Raw genomic sequence first — 17,839 nt, 5'->3', positions numbered from 1 at the left:
CTTGTCTTTTACAAAACTTCATACAATTGGAATCATGCAATACGTATTATTTTCTGTCTGTCTTTCTTTACTCTCTCTCTCTCTCTCTCTCTCTCTTGAAAGAGAAAGAGAGAGAGAGAGAGAGAGAGAGAGAGAAAGGAACATGGATGCAAGAGCAAGACATTTACTGGCTACCTTTTACACACACACACACACCCCTGGGTATCAAGCCCAAAAACCTGGGCATGTGCCCTGACCTGGAATCCAACTGGCAACCTTACTACACAGGACAATGCCCAGCCAACAGCCACACTGGCCAGGGCAATAAATTCTTTTTATTTGTCAGTTTTGAACCTAATACCCAAACTTCTGATGGCAGACCATGAAGAAAAAGAAAGTTCAAACTAATCTTGTAAGCCTCTCCTCTGTTCCTAGCCACCTTATTTTTAGGACATTCCTTGGCAGTTCTAGTATCAAATGATTGCTATACTGAGCATATGTGCGCTTCACAAACAGGCAGGTGTCTGCTTCCAATCCTAAATCCTACTCTAGCTCCGTCTGCTGCCCACCCAGATGCTTCCATTTAAACTGACAAGTCCACAAAGGGGACAGAAGCTAATGGGTCATCTTACACCAGATCTACTGTTAGCTGCCTCAAAACAAAACCCCAAAACCTCTAAATTAGAATCATTTAAATCTTCCTGGACAAAATTTGATTATCAATGACTTCTATTCTGTTGTAAGTAATGGTACAGAAAATTACACTGGTCTTTTACTCAGAATAAATTAGTTCTGTATTTTTAATAGAAGCCAAATGGTGAAACTAGTAGGAGACAGCAGGGACAGGCTATTCTGGTAAGATGTTGCATTTACAATCGTGGTATAATGACTGACTGGTTTGAGCATATGGTACCAACGATAACAAGGCAAAAGGTTCAAATCAAAGTACAATGGGATTGTGGGGGATAGAAATGATGAGGTTAAAAAAAAGCACCATCAGTACAATTGGTCTTTAAATATAAAACAGAAGACAGTAACTGGAAATAATTCATACCAGTGGGTACCCAGGAGTTGCTCAGAAGCACCAAAAAGATGAAGAGAACCATTACAGCAACGGATCTCACTCCGCATGTGGCAGTCCAAACCAAAAGTCCTCCCAAGTCTCCATACTACGCAACCCGCCGCATCCGTCTATGGAAATACAACTTTCAGTTATTTCTCCTTTTCCCTTCCTTTCATAGTTACATCTAATCAAGCCTTCTTTTTCCTTTAAAACGTCTCTAAATATAATAAGGATGTCCAACTAAGCATTACTTAGGATAGGACGGGGGAAACATTCTACAATGCTTAACAGTAGTGGAATGGTTAAATTATGGGACATTCATATAATGAGATACTCTGCAGCTGTTACAAATGTTATTTATGAAGAGTTTATAATAGCATGGGTGGAGCAGACAATGAGTGGTCTTCTTAACCTCTATCCTGCCTCTGTGTAGAGCCATGAGGTTTGGGTGGGACTGACCCCCAACCAAATCTCCCAGGGCAAGTCTCTCTCCCCAGGCCCAGTGACCAGCTTAGTCCTAGGCTACCTGAGCCAATCAGCCCCAATCTCAGGACTTCTGCTGGAGGTGGGAAGGAAACACATACCTTAGAACAAAGCTAACACACAGCACAGGGCACGGCTACAAAAAAGTTATGGGAGACACAGAGCTGGAGCCCTGATTAAACCATTATCCGATTTCTTTTTTATTTTATTTTATTGATTTTTTACAGAGAGGAAGGGAGAGAGTTAGAAACATCGATGAGAGAGAAACATTGATCAGCTGCCTCCTGCACACCCCCTACTGGGGATGTGCCCGCAACCCAGGTACATGCATGCCCTTGAACAGAATCGAACCTCGGACCCTTCAGTCCACAGGCCGACCCTCTATCCACTGAGCCAAACCGGTTTCGGCCCATTATCCGATTTCTATCCAATCTCTGAACTTTTTGATTATTATAAGCCAATGATACATACCTTTTATTGTTTAGACTAGTGTGAGTAGTGTGTTCTGTCATTTGCAAACAATGGCTTAACACAATAGGCAAATATTTATATTTTCAAGAAGGCAATTTCATATACAGTATGACCTTGACTTTTAAAGTATCCAGATAAATTATTATAGGGGGTCCTGGGTGGAGGTGAGCAAAGCAGCGTGAAATGGGGAATGGAGGACATCTGTAATAGTGTAAACAATAAAAAAATACTAGGAAAGACAAATATAATCAGTTATTATTTCTGGGCAGTGGACTGGGCTAGGTTTGGGTACTGATCAGGAACCATAATATATATTTTAAAATTACGAACAAGAGACTGCCAAATTGATCACTGTCTTTGAAATCCACTCCATATACACTCCAACCCTCAGTGAATTCTGCCACCTGAGATGCCATTTTTTTCTACAATCCAACTCTCAGCCATTTAGAATCAGTACACTCTTACTTCCTACCTATAAGCCCCACCAACTTCCTTCACTACATCTGATTCTATCTTATTACAAATCCTCTAAATCAGTGTTTAATCAGATGTATTTTTAAAAAGAATCTATTTCATATAATTGTTCTCTTTACTAATTGTTTCACAGGCACATAGAGCCTCACCAGCTCAACGCCAAGTTCCTAGTAGACAAAAACTGTCTCCCGGCACACTCAAAAGCTTGCTGACTGACCTGGAAAAACAAAATCTTAGGAATGTACAGTTGACTTTTGAACGGCGCAGGTCCACTTATATGTGGGTTTTTTTCAATAAAAACCTGCGCTGTTTTTTGATCCAAGGTCTGGAGTCTGCAGATGTTAAGGGCCAACTGCATGCATTGATCTATGCCGTTTTACAGGCTTGAGCATCAGAGGTTTTTGGTGTCCACGGGGGATGGGGTGGGGTCCTGGAACCAGTCTCCCATGGATACCACAGGACAACCTGAGTTTTTAGGGAGTCGAGTTATACAAGCATTTTTTACTGTGACGGGGGGTCAGTAGCCCTAACACCCGCGTTATTCAGGTAAACTATATATGACGATGTTTTTCATTTTATATCAATTTACCACTACATTTTCATAACCTAAGAGTTCAAAATAGGACATAGCAAAACTATTTAATTTAAATGACTTTAAGTTGGAACAAGGAGTAGCAGTGTAAAGTTCTAGTAAAATCGAAGATGTAAAATTTTAAGGCACAGACAACCATATGTTGGCTTTACTATGTCGAAAGGTTCTGATTAACCTTATGTTGAGAAAAACTCCAATTCATGCCTTTGCTTCTTTTAAGCTCAACTGGTTAGTCAATTAAGACTTCTGAGACAAATACTGCAGGCCGGCATGAGCGAGGTCGGTTAAAGATTGACTGGCTGACTCTAGCACCAGCCTATTTAAGAATGGCACCAGTCATGAAAGAGATGGTGTTTAAAAAACTGACTGACTAGACATATTCCACTACTAGAAAAATAACTCAAAACATACATACTCCTTGGCTTTAAGGACAGCATTACTTGATCAACACATGAACCATCATATTACTAATGAAGAGGCATTGGCCACTCAAAATTAATGAAAGCTTAAAGCTAAAGCTTAGGTCAACTCATGGAGCCAATGACTAAAGCCAGGCCCCTCTAGAGATACAAATTCATTATTTTTTTAACATGATATGGACTGTTAACACAGATCACCGATGCAACAATGTTCAAGCTCCAAGTTTATCACCAGTATGTACATCCCAAGGGCTCGCTTCTATGGGCAAATTTAAAAAGAAAAATTAGTGCCTTGTTGACTGAAACCCACTACCCAGAACCCAGAACAACTGAAATGTCTGTCTATGAACAGATTTTCAGAAGCTAGTCAAAGCTGTCTGCCTTGCTTTCCTAGGCAGATTTTGCAGACTCTGACTAACAGTACTTGTACCACTTGCTCATTTTGACTTCAGTATCTTGTTCGGTTTGGACCTGCTCCAGGTTGGCTACAGCTATGTTTGGCACCACAAAGCATGCTGCCAGTCCTAGCTGTGTTGCTAATAAGAGGTCAGAAAGCACCCATGGAAATACAGGGACACAGGAAGAGTTCAAACAGTTGTTTTAAGCACAGTGTCCTAGCAAAGCTTGAAAAACAAGAAATTCTTTCCCCCAATCCACCTCACCTTTACCAGCAACGCAAACTCAAGAGAATCTATAATAATAAAAGCATAATATGCTAATTAGACTGGACAGTGAACAACCTTCCGGACAAAGCCGGGTCTGCAAGGGTTGAGGCAAGCCACCACGCTGCGAGGGTCAAGCCCCTCGCACGGACTCCCTGCATTGGGCCTCTAGTATATGATAAGAAAAGCCTTCTCTTCTCCCAATCTAGGCCTCTGTGGAGCTGCTCTCTGGCACTTTCTCTTATGAGTTGTGTAAACTATAGGTTAGAACAATCATCAGGGTTACTGTAAACTATTCCTATTATTTTTCCTTTTTTTTCTTATACAAGGAAAATAAAAAACAAATTTAGGAAAGAAAGCCATAGTGTTTAGGACCTCCTTCCATAGAGATATTCTTACTGTATGGATCATTGCTGAAATAAAGTGCCACCATGATTATGGATGGAATAAACATTCAAAAACAAAAACTGGTGGAAAGTGGGAATGTTTTTTGGACATTAACTTAAAAATAAAACCGACTGAGTATTCTTTAGGTCACATGCACAGTAAAGTACAATTATACTTTACAAAGACCAAAGGAAAAGTAGCAAAGAACCTAACCAAGAGGTAGTGGCACAAACTAAAGGAATGAAAAACTACAATGGAAACTCAACAGTTCCTATTTCTGGTCCCTGTCGCCTAAATAAACGCAAAAACAGCTGAGGCAACCTAAGAATGAAGCCTGCCCTCCGACAGGGCAGTGGTGGGGAACAGACTATGGGCCTCATCTATACTGAGCAGGATGAACCTGCTGTGGGTTTCAGCGCTTCCTTCGCTCTGCTGTGCAAATGCCGAGATACAGGAACCCTGAGATCTGAGAAATAGAAATACGTGGTGGCCAGAGGTACACAATGGAGCTACGGGGCAGTGGAGGGGCACCTGTAGGAGAGAGACTTCTGGAGTCTGGTCTTGCTCTAACTCAGTGGTTCTCAACCTTCCTAATGCTGCAACCCTTTAATGCAGTTCCTCATGTTGTGATGACCCCCAACCATAAAATTATTTTCGTTGCTACTTCATAACTGTAATTTTGCTACTGTTATGAATCGTAATGTAAATATCTGATATGCAGGATGTATTTTCGTTACAAGTTAAACATAATTAAAGCACAGTGATTAATCACAACAACAATATGTAATTATATATGTGTTTTCCGATGATCTTAGGCAACCCTGGTGAAAGGGTCGTGACCCACAGGCTGAGAACCGCTGCTCTAAGTAATGAGGGAAGTGAAGAGGCAAAAGTTATACCAGACAAAAGGAACAACATGACTGAAGACCAGGAGATGTGACAGAGTTCAAGGAACTATACAACAACTGAAAACTGACCAAATTTTGTTTAAATACAGCCACGAAGGTTAACTGATCCATTATTTGATACTACTGGCAAAAATGTTCATCGATGAAACACAGTAGAGTTTTTCAGGTGAGGATAGCAAATTGTGCAAAATTTTGGTGCCAGTTCACACAAAGGATCAAAATGACTTCACAATAAGGGCAAGACTTGGCCTAAGATTATTTATGTGAAACAGAATTCTGAAAAGACAATAATTATGGTTTTGCTGAATCCAAAGAAATGCTGCCTCTGCTCTCTGGATGTGCCTCAGATGCTGCTGTCTGCACATTTCACTCAAGACCACATTACACACGCACTGACACAAGGGCCCAAATTAGAAGAGTCAGCGCTAGACCAACATCTTACAGGTCACCCGGCGGAGCTGCTCCACTCGCACTCTCCTGGTCCTTCCGTTTTCACTAGCGAAAACACGTAACCAACTGGCAACAGGTTCCCATTCTGTCTCTGCACAAGCTGGAGCTAGAAAAGGTGCCACACCATGAAGAGGTCGTGGGAAATCAAAGGTCCACAAGCAAAGGGCCTCGTGCAGAAAGGGGAGCACTATGAGAAAGAGACCCTCCCTCCCCAATTCTAATCCTAGTCCACGGTAGCATTCTGCATTCCCACTCCCTTCCCAGTTTTGCCCAAGGACCTCACCTCTAAACACCAGAATATGTTTATTGTTGTTAATCCTCACCCAAGAATATTTTTTCATTGATTTTTAGAGGGGGGGGGGGAGAGGGAAAGACAGAGAAGAAACATCGATGTGAGAGAGAGACATTAATTGGCTGTCTTCCGCACGTCCCAACCAGGGCCAGGGATTAAGCCTGCAACCAATGTGTGTGCCCTTGACTGGAATTCAACCTGGGACCCTTCGGTCCACGGGCTCTATCCACTAAGCCAAACTAAGGCTCATGCTATTTTCAATTCATAGAAAGTTCTAGTTTAAAAAAGCCCCCCTTAAACATGCTATTCAATATTTTGTACATACAAATATGAAGCAGAAACCTATTTCTTTAAAGGGGACAGTGGTGTCAGGGATGTGAAGTTTGAGTTTGAAGTTGAAGGCACTCAGCTAAAGTTCTAACAAAATGTAAAAGAAGTATCTTGATTATTTTGAAGCTCTTGCATATGCCATGCTATTATCAATATGGCTCATGTCTACTTTTGTAACTGCCAAATACACAGAAAGGCAATTACCCTTCCAAGTTTAAGTGTTCTAGGACAACACCAACAACTCTTCAGAGCTGATAATACGCTTTGCTAATGTTAGAAACAGAAGTCTTAGCAAGTCAGGCATATCTGGATGGACAAAGCAGTCATGAGCATTTCTAAGTTATCTTAGCAAACTCTTTGATACTCATGTCTGACGAAGTGTGACTCAGTCGGGATACCCAGTGGGTGCCTGTAAACAGTGTATTACTAAACATTGTGTGTGCCGTGAACCAAGCCTTTGCATTAATCACAGTACCCTTCACCCAGGAAGTATTCAAGAACTTGTTGCTATGATTCACCAAGATCCTGGATAAGTAGTCTTAAGAATTTATCAAAATTCTACCTACTATCATGACATACTCAAGGTAAAAATAATTAATCAACCATACCTAACAGATATCTGTAGAACACTCCACCCAACAACAGCAGAATAAAACACCAACTCAAGCACACAGTGGAACACTCCTCAGGACCATATGGTAGGCAATAAAATGACCCTCAATAAATTTAAAAGGACTGAAATCACCCAAGGTATGTTCTACAAGCAAAGTGGAACTAAAATTAACAATAGAAGGAATTCTGGGAAATTCACAAATATGTGGAAATTAAACACACTCCTAAATAACCAATGGGTCAAAGAAAAAAAGTAACAGGGGAAATGAGAAAATACTTTGATGAGATGAAAGAGATGAGATGGATGAAAACAAAACAACTGTATATCCAACTTTATGGGATGCAGCTAAAGTGACATAGTAGGAAAGTTATGGCTGTAAACACCTACATTAAAAGGAAATTTGTACTATAGTTTATTTTCAAATTGAGGTTGCTATTCTTTTATATATAAAACCCAAACCTAAAAGCAGGTAATACCAGAATAATTTTTCATCAGGTTACAGTGGGGCCTTGACTTACGAGTGTCCAGACTAACGAGTTTTTCGAGATATGAGCCGTCTCTCGGCTGATTTTTTGCTTTGAGTTCTGAGCTAAAATTCGGGTTACAAGCCAACTTCAGATACCCCACCGCTAGTTGGCACAGTGAACGCCACAACATCAGCCCAGCATCACGTGTCTCACTCGTTCACTTTAAGATTTGATATACAAGTAATTTGAGTTATGAGCTCCGTCACGGAACGAATTAAACTCGTAAGTCAAGGCTCCACTGTAATTGAGAGTTTGTAGATGAGAAGCAAACCCTTTTTGTGAGGCCTTTAATCCTATATAATAAAAGCCCAGCCCTGACCGGTTTGGCTCAGTGGATAGAGCGTCAGCCTGCGGACTCAAGGGTCCCAGGTTCGATTCTGGTCAAGGGCATGTACCTTGGTTGTGGGCACATCCCCAGTGGGGAGTGTGCAGGGGGCAGCTGATCGATGTTTCTCTCTCATTGATGTTTCTGACTCTCTATCCCTCTCCCTTCCTCTCTGTAAAAAATCAATAAAATATATACATATAAAAAAAAAGCCCAGCAACCATAATGGGGTAATAACCAGAACAACCACTCGACTACTCCCTATGAGGTGCATTGACCATCTCTCGATTCCGGCCCACAGGCTCCGATTGTTGGATGGCCAACGGGGAACCATGGGTAACTGGGGCGGGGCTGGGGACTGGCAAGTGAACAGAAGATGGCCCTGATCGCAGGCTAGGCCTAGGGGCCCTACCCACGCACCATTTCGTGCCCTGGGCCTCTAGTATCTAATAAAAAAGGAGTGAGGGGAAGAACATGCAGATATCTTACACTTTAATATACACCACCAACAAATTAATAGCTAAATTTGAAAATTACTTCTACAGTTTTTAAGGGTAACAGCTATTCAAGTGGGTGAAGTTATAGTAGGTGCTCAAAGAAGACAGATAAAGGGCTTCTGAACATAGAATATGAATTTCCAAGTTAATGAAAACATAAAAAGAACATTGATTCTTTCTGCACCAGTAACTGAAATTTAGGAAACTAATTATGTTAATCTCAAGGAAATACATGTAGGGCTAACTAGTTTCCCTATGTGAGGCCATTCATCTGGATATCCCATGTAGACAATATTAGCACAACTCCTGGGAAATTCATATCAATTGCAGGTTCAAGATCTACTCTCTCACTCAGCTTTAACTTGAGACTTTGAGAGTCTTAATCATGATCTTCTCTGCTAGCCTGGCATAGAAATCCTTTTGAGCTACTGCTTTCTAAAGACGCTGAGTACACTTAAACAGAAACCCCATCTTCTTGCCAAAGCTGAAGTACCTGCTTACTTTCATTATTAACGTTTTGAAGATGGTTTCACTGTTTCTTGTCAGACCCAGAAAATATAGTAAAGGTAACTATGGCTATATTCATTAAATGTTTTGTTGTGGTTTTTTTTTCTGAAAGGTTACAGAAAAACTAATGACTTCCTCTGTGAAAACTTTGCTTTTTACATTATTTAACAATGAATGAAACATATATTTGTTTATTTAATTTCAAAAAGTTATCTGCGTGACAAGAGAGACCAAAGACTTAAGAATGGAGAAACGACTTGTCTTTCACACACAATCCTTTATCAATTCTGTGCATTCAGCAGAGCTTTGGGTCAAGGTTTTAACAGGTCTGAATTTGAGGTAGTATCAGGACAAGCACCTGGCCAGTTATTTAAATAGGCAGAGTCATGTGACTTGCTGGTTACCTGAGTCAGCGGTTGGACTGACATCCCCTTATCAAAGTTACACACTTGAATAACATTAATAAAATTAATGACAGCAGGCATTACTGCCTGCTGTATGCTAGTCACTGCTTTAAGCACACGAGTATATATTTGTTCTTTTGAATCTCACTGTGACTCTAGGAAGATAAGTGCTGTTGTTTCCATTTCACAGAAGGGAAAACAAAGCACAAGGCAAACTGCCCAAGACCACAATGCCTGAATGGCCACTGGCAGAACTGGGAGTCAAAAAAGTTAGGTGTAGCCTGGAGCATGTGTTCTTCACAATACAATAGATGCTTCTCATTCCATACCCACAAGGAGCTGAAACTGAGGGAGTATCTACCAAAGGGGCCAAGATTTTCCTCAAAATGTCATTTTGAATCACTTTTTAAAAGGTCTCTAGGTTTTAATGACACCGAGTATAGCTACAGTGAACTTTAGCCTAAGGATTTAAAGTAGGTTAAACCTCAGCCATTAAGAAACAAACCAACCAACTCCGAACTGGAGCACTTTAACTCTTTAACTCCCTGGAATATCCATCAGGGTAAAATAGATGTAAAATGTTAACTACTTTTTATTTGAATATAACTTTGTTGTAAAACAACAGAAGAATACAAAGAGAGAGAAAGAAAGAGAGAGAGAGAGAAAATAAAAATCACCGGGAATCCAGCTCCCTGGAGATAACGTCTTTTAGGGGACCATTTAGAAAAAGTCTATGTATTAAATAAGAAAACAGAATAGACAACAATTTTCTATAAATGGGCTCAGTCTCTAGTTTAACACCATCTGGGCATGAAAAGGCCTTTAAGGGTAGTGGTTAGAACATGGAATCTGCCGAAACCGGTTTGGCTCAGTGGATGGAGCGTCAGCCTGCGGACTGAAAGGTCCCGGGTTCGATTCCGGTCAGGGGCATGTACCTTGGTTGCGGGCACATCCCCAGTAGGAGATGTGCAGGAGGCAGCTGATCGATGGCTCTCTCTCATCGATGTTTCTAATTCTCTATCTCTCTCCCTTTCTCTCTGTAAAAAATTAATAAAATATATTTTAAAAAAAAAAGAACATGGAATCTGGACTCAAAGTGGCCTGGATCTAAATCCTAATATGTGAACCTGGGCAAGTTACTTAATGTAAGCCTCAGGTTTCTGATCAGTAAAATGGGGATAACAGCATCTGTCATTATAGGATATTGTAAGGATCAAAAGGGAATGCAAGTAAAATACTTAGCTTAGTGCAAGGACATACTAAGCACTCAATATACTAGCTACATGGTTACTTTTTAAAAGGGGGTTCACTTAACATATCTCTGTGCAACTGTAGATATTGTGTTGATATAGATTTACATCAATATTAACACCTTCAGAGTATTCCATTTTAAAAAACCATAATGTTTATGTAACTCCCTACTGATCGGCTTAGGTAACCCCCCAAATGGTTATTCCATAGATTGGAAGATGCCCTTTTTATACATTTTAGCGTCTCTGAAATGCATATTACGTTTTATAGTTTAATTAAATATTTTATTTTCTAGGTGGCACATATAGACTAATTGTAAGAAACACCATAATGTCTATACTTTTTAAAATTAAGATTTTTTAAAGAACTCTTAAAAGTGGAATTGCCAGGTCATTTTATGTTCTGGTATATATCACCAAGCCAATATTCAGAAAGATTTTATTGGTACAAATCTCCACTGGCAGGAGGTGACAATACCCGTTTCTCCACACAGTGGCCACCACAGGGTAGGGGTCAATTTTTACTACCTTCACTAATCTGACAGGCAAAATGAACTCATTTTTATTTGTTTGTTTTTTCATTGTTTTCATCACGAGGTCAATTTACTTTAGATAGCATGTCACTCAGTAGAAGCTGCTGCCCATGCCTGGCAAGTGCAAAGCAGGACTGCAGATACCTTACATTTCCGGTTTACTCATCCCAACAGTTAAGAGGGGCGTTACCATACTGTAGAGCAAGCATCGCAGCCAGACCTGAGCACAAACCCCAACTTTGCCACTTACCAGATGTGTGAACCACAGCAAGTTACTTAACTTCTGTGCCTGTTTCTGCAGTCACGAGATGGGACTAATTTAGTGCCCCAATTCAGAAATTATGTATAACTTCATGACATAGAGCAGTGGTTCTCAACCTTCCTAATGCTGCGGCCCTTTAATACAGTGCCTCATGTTGTGGTGACCTCCAACCATAAAATTATCTTCGAATTAAAGCATAGTGATTAATCACAAAAACAATATGTAATTATATATGTGTTTTCCGATGGTCTTAGGCGACCCCCGTGAAAGGGTCGTTCGACCCCCAAAGGGGTCGTGACCCACAGGTTGAGAACCGCTGGCATAGAGTAAATGCTCCATAAATGGTAGCTACTCAATAATGACTTTAACTACCATGGCTCACAGAAGTGAAACTTGAAAGACCGCAAAGGAACTGCATTTCCTTAAACATCTCTTTCTCCAAACAGGGATGACTGGTCTTCAGCCAGCCTCCCAAAAGGAGTCTTGTATAGGAACTGAAAGTTCATTCATTCTTAGTACCTACTTGGAAATAGTCCATCCAGATGACAGGGGAATAAATGAATATAAGGAAAGGCAATCAAATTACCTGCTATAAGAGAACTGAAACAGTCTTCATTCTCAAAAGAGTAAATGCAATATTCTGGGTTTAGTCAACAAGATTGATAAGCATCCTTATCAGCAGGCTAAAGCATACCAATACCAGACTAAAATAGTGAAGAAAAAAAGAAACAGCCCCAACCTGTTATTTTTTTAGGTTTGGTCATTTAAACACCTGAAATGGAGCTGTGTGCCGAAATCCAGCTGTTGTGAAGACTGGACCCAAGTAAATCCTATTTCTCGGAAGCATCCTCAATGCGTATTCTTTTCTCAGTTACACGGGAGACTTATTCAAATGCTCCCAGCTGGCCAGCAGAAATTCCCCAGTTTTTCCTTTCAGCCTCTCTCAAACCACCCCGGCTTCATTCCTAGTCCTGACACCTATGCAGGCACTTATCTATCTCACAACCTGGCTACTGCAACCTTCCAGGCTGGGACTCCAGGTTTACCTCTCTGTCACCCACCGTACACACAGGGCACTTTCACCATCCACTAAAAAACTTCAGATGCTTCTTAAGGAAAAGATAAAACTCTTACTGCGTTTTTCTTATCTGACTCCAATTCTACCTTATTCTCTACTACGTCACTCACAATCTATAACCTTATTCTAGCATTCCTATCTCAAACACAAGTACAACTACCACCCCCAAACCCCCCTCCCGCCCTTCTCTTAGCCCTATCCTATTTAATTCACAGGGTCCAGTTCAAGTGGTACTTCTTCCTCAGAGCTTTCTCTGACTTTAGGTCTGACCCATCTCTTCCCTTCCTAACTACTTTGGCAGTTACAGGAGTAACACAACTTCAGCATTTCATTAAACACCAGCGCGCTACAAAGTACTGTTTGTGATCTTGCATAGATCATTTAACCTCTATGGGCCACCATTTCCTCATCTGCGAAATAGTAAGTCAAAATTAATAGATTTTTAAAAGTCTTCTTCTGTTCAAAAAATCCTCTAATTTTACATGCTGCCATATAATGTTTCAGATATTAATCTTCATTTCTCGTATTTAATTTTAAGAATACCTGAAGAGAAAAAGTACATCATCTATTTCTTCCCCAACTCTCAAAGCAAGTTATCCCAGGATGTGGCTCAAGGATATGCTCAGTAAATGTGACAGTGGAATAGAGACATCAGTGCTGAGATAGAAGAAAACTTCAAAGATCTGAGTGTGAACCCAAGATCTAGTTCTAAAGCAGCTTGTGCAACCGGGATAGGTAGGTAGTGCCAGACGAGTAGATGGTCCACTGTCGGCTCTCTTGTTGAGTTGAAGGTCTGCCTTAATGGAAAACAAGAATGGAATGAACACAGGCTCGAGAGCTCAAAACGGTTCTTAACTCCTGTGCAGCACTGTTTGAAGTATGTGTACATAGCCCCTAAATGACAAATGCAACTTTCAGGTGAGCTCAGACATGTATGTGCATCAGGGGCCCTGTTCAGTGGACAGCTCCTCGTACTCTCAAGCCTGCCCGACAATGGCGGGGCAACTGAGGGTAAGCTCAGCCACGCAGAGCCTGAAACCTGCAAGAGAAGAGCAATTCCTCCCATTTCTATGCCCCAGTGCCTTTCTCAGAAAATACAAGCTTTTATAAGAGGGAAAGGAATTCAGTTCTATTTCAGGCTTCCAGTAAAATGTCTTTAGTTTTCTCTCTTTTCTCAGGGCAGTACAAGTCAATGTGTAGATAGAAAGTAAGAAAGTGGTCTGCTGGAGGACAGGAATCAACATTAACCAAAAGGTAACCAGGAACTCTAAGACAGTGGGAGGATGCGATCCTTCCAAACTCTAGTCAGAAGCAGAGGGCTAAGCCCCTTTCTATCATTATATTAAAATAAAATGTATTAACACTAATATGCTCATGCGCCCTTTATCAAGAGAGGGCAAATGCATATATCCCTATTTTAATCAAGTTAAACTGGTCAATGCTATTCCAGCCACTTCTAAACACGTTTTAAGATCCTAAAGAGTTATCAAATCAAATCAGAGCCACTCAAATGAAGCCAGTTACTCCTTGAATAATCAAATGAAGGAAGCACTGTTGTTTTTTTACTAACAGCTCTTAACACAAAGCAAATGGCCCTCCTCTTCACTCAGCTGTTACACAGAATTATGAGACAAAGGGCAAGTACTGTATTATCACTTTTTTTTTTTGGAGTAAAATCACAAGATTACTAACAAACAGCTAATGGCCACAATTCAAAAGCAATAATGGCAGTATGACTTCATATGCCAGTTATCTACCAAACTGGAAAGAACCAAGTATCCTTATTTTTCTCTGCCCAGAGAAAATCTGCAAGTGGGAGCACTCTGATTCACTTTCTCTCCCATCATGAATTCTCTGGAGGAATGTTAAACAGTATCACCTTCTCTAATTATAGGGTGAGGAGAGAAGGGATTTATACTTGTCCAAGAGGTTACCAATTTAAATTGGAGAACTTATAAAATGTTCACGGTCTCAGAAAGACTTCGGTGATAGTAAACACAGAAAGGTCTTGTCTGAAAATTCTTTAAAATCCTCAAATCCCTTCTTTTGTTTTACTTTGCTGCTTTAGTGCTAAATATGCATTGGGATAAACTTAACAGAAAAATATGAACCATCAGGCTTTCATTTAAGTTTCTATGGTAAGTTTAATAGAGACATCAGTTTGTATTTTAAAAAACAACAATGCCCGGGCAGTCTGGCTTAGTGGTTGAGCATCAACCTATGAACCAGGAGGTCACAGTTCCATTCCCGGTCCAGGCACATGCCCGAGCTGTGGGCTAGATCCCCAGTAGGGGTGTGCAGAAGGCAGCTGATCAATGATTCTTTCTCATCATTGATGTTTCCATCTCTTCATTTCCCTTCCTCTTTGAAATCAATAAAAATATATTAAAAGAAAAACAAAAAACAACAACACTTGGCTCCAAAGGGTTTTCATCCAGGTTACAAACGTAGATATCTGAAGTAGCCAATCTTATGATATCACCGTCGGATTATCTGCTGAAAACAGTAATCACCTATGAAAACATCAAATTACCTCCTCCGTATACCAATGATACAGAGTAATTTCAAGGTCTAAGTTGCATTTGCTCTGATTTCTAGCTCTCTAAGAAAACAGAACGAGAAGACATATGTCACTCTAAAACCTATAGCTGGTTTGCTTTCTGGCAATTTTGTGCTGACTTGGAAAATACCCTCAGAGAGTTTGGCATGACAATAACAGCTTTGATAAAACACAGTTTTTTTCTCCTTAAAGAGCTCTTCAATATCACCTTTTATGAAATACAAATTACACATTTAACATTACACTACTATGCAGCGACTTCAGAGAACTCTATGCCTTTGGCAATGAGAACAAAATAGTAACTCTCCAAAGGTCTGCATAGCTTAAAAAAACAAACACAAAAAACTAGTTATTTTTAAAAGGACCATAATTCTACATTTCCACCTTCTTCCTCTTTGTAAAATTCTAATCATTTCATTCAGGGATAGTCAATTCAAAACTTGAGACATGGTGAATATGCAAACACTAAAGTTCAAGTTTTCCTGATTTAAAGTAGACACTATTCGATAACACCCACCTTGTAAAAAAGTAAGTTACATATCCAAAAGGGCAAGCTGCTCCAGTCAACTAAGTAAACAACATAATTAACATGTGCCAGGTGGAAAGTGAATCCTCATGTAAATAGTGGGGTTCCAAATGAGCTGCAAACTGTAAAGCAGCTTATTTTTTTCTAAACTGTCAGCAGGTTTCTTTTGTGCAATTAGAGTTTAAAATGGGGTAATTGCTCCTCAAGTTTCTTCTAAGAATATTGAAATCTGACTTGTACAACAGCAAACTGAACCTTATTATTTAGAACTCCATTGTTTTTTTGTGTGTTTTTTTCAAAAAAGAATAAAAACACACTGAGTTATTTAATGAGTTTTGGCAGGTATTTCAAACTACCTCTCTAAACTAGGGGAAATTAATTCCTAACCGACCAGGATCACATTCCAGAATGCAAACATCTTTAACTATGTAAAATAAGACTAATGGAGTGCTTTTACATAAATACTTCAAGTTTAGGTCTTTCAAAACATCCCCTAATTTTTTAATAAAACTCTCCAAGGTAAATCAACCTACTTCCTTACTACAGTTGTATTGCTTTGACTTCGCTTGAAATAGTACCAATATCAACAAGCAAAAAGAAATACTCGAGGTATTCACACAAAGGCAGTTAAAGACCATACATCACACACACCACCCTCTTAAGTCATATTTAATATTCTACTCAGCGTCCATCTCAGCTATCCAGATCTCACACGATGGTAAATGTGGGCAATGAAAGAAGGAGCAAGGCTTCTTTGTGTGTTACCGGGCAAAGGAAGGTAGGTGAGTACAAGCAGAGGCCATTTCAGAATTTGCTTGGCAGCAACACTTACCTTGAGGATGTCCCCCCTTTTGAAGCTCAGCTCGTCGTCTGCAGTGGCTTTGAAGTCATATTTGGCGATGGCTTCCATTCTGAGCGCTGCTCAGTGCTCAGCAGCCTGAAGCAGGGGGAAGGGAGTCTTCCCTGCTGAAGCAACCCAGCACTCTGGGCTCAGCCTCGCCTCTCCTCTGGGACTGGCTCCTGCACTCCGGGACACACAATGCCACCCTGAATCAGAAGACGGATGATTGAGAGAAGTGGCCGGGATTGAAGGCAGCCCCGCCCTGCCAATAGGCCTGCTGTCCCAGCCCCCACGCCCCCTGGTTAGGCTGGTTCAACCCTCCTCCCTCCCTTCCAAGCAAGAGCCCAGATCTCCTTCCTCTTTTCAGCCTCAGGCCCAGGCGACTGACAGGCCCGCCGGCCAATGGTGGCAGCAGCTCGAGCTATTCCAGAACACACTTCCTCTTCCTTCCCGCTGGGTGTACACGGTGAGCAGGAACCACACCGGCTGCAGCCCCGTTCGGTCTCCACCTTTCCTCCCTCACTCCTTACACTCTTCTCCAGGCACAAAATGGAGCCACTGAGAGAAGGCCAGCCCCTGGGGATGCACCCTACTTTCCTCAGTTAAATAGGCCTGTCTCCCTCCTTTCCCCGCTGACCTTCCTGCTTTTCTGAAAAATGCTGGGTCCTCGATCCACAGTCAAAAGCAAGCAATGCAAGCTTTGGTCCTGAGCTGCTTCCAACTCTTCTCAGAAACTAAACCTCGGTCTGCTCCTAGGAGAGCAGGAGAAAGTGAACACAAGATCTACTTTTTTATTCAGTTTACTACTGAGCAGATGACACCAGAGAAGAAGGTCCAACAGCCTTTTTTCAGCCTCTTGCTGCTGGATCCTCTGCTATTCTTGCAATAAGGCCCCTAAAGACCTGCAAAACTTTGGGGTCTCCAATAGCCCTTGAAACACATGTCCAAGGTTTAGTATTCCAGAAGCATCCTCCACATTATTTTTAACTAGCCTAAGGAGCAAAGCTAACATTCTAATCTACATTTGAAAAAAATCCTTTTTATAGAATGAGCTGTCAGAAATTGTGTCTGGGAAAAGAAAATGCAGGGATATGGTGCCAGAAAGTCAAACACGTCTCTCAGTTACCTGAGAACAACTGCTTTGCTCAGAGCCAGCAGAGTACTGGTGCAAACTGTACTGTGCAGGTAGAGTCTATAATAACCCTCTGGTGTGTACCAGGTGATGGGGAACTGTGGGCACCACAGACAATCACTACTGTAGTAGAGTCTCCAGCCCTGAATATGGGACACAACCTAGACCTTTGCAGAACAAAAGGAAAATAAAGCCTCATTCTTATTTCACCAGTCACTGTTTTCATACGGGCTAAATAAAAGCAGCAAACAACCCGGATCCTGGGAATGGGGAC

At 40.9% G+C, this 17,839-nt stretch overlaps 1 protein-coding gene across 2 annotated transcripts in view; it reads right to left on the bottom strand.

The window, feature by feature from the left end:
- GRB2 (growth factor receptor bound protein 2) overlaps positions 1–16,639 on the bottom strand; it is a 55,779-nt gene extending 39,140 nt beyond the window's left edge. For both annotated transcript variants that reach the window (XM_006762768.2, XM_015563290.1), the window contains exon 1: positions 16,425–16,639. In XM_006762768.2, the coding sequence (XP_006762831.1) occupies positions 16,425–16,502 (78 nt within the window). In that variant the 5' untranslated portion in view covers positions 16,503–16,639. The remainder of the gene's footprint in view (positions 1–16,424) is intronic.
- Between the last annotated feature and the right edge of the window lie 1,200 nt (positions 16,640–17,839).

This window comes from Myotis davidii, unplaced genomic scaffold (assembly GCF_000327345.1).
Source record: "Myotis davidii unplaced genomic scaffold, ASM32734v1 scaffold539, whole genome shotgun sequence".
Classification (NCBI taxonomy): Eukaryota; Metazoa; Chordata; class Mammalia; order Chiroptera; family Vespertilionidae; genus Myotis; species Myotis davidii.
Note: the sequence above shows the minus strand (reverse complement) of the source record. Positions and strands in the feature narration are given on the sequence as shown.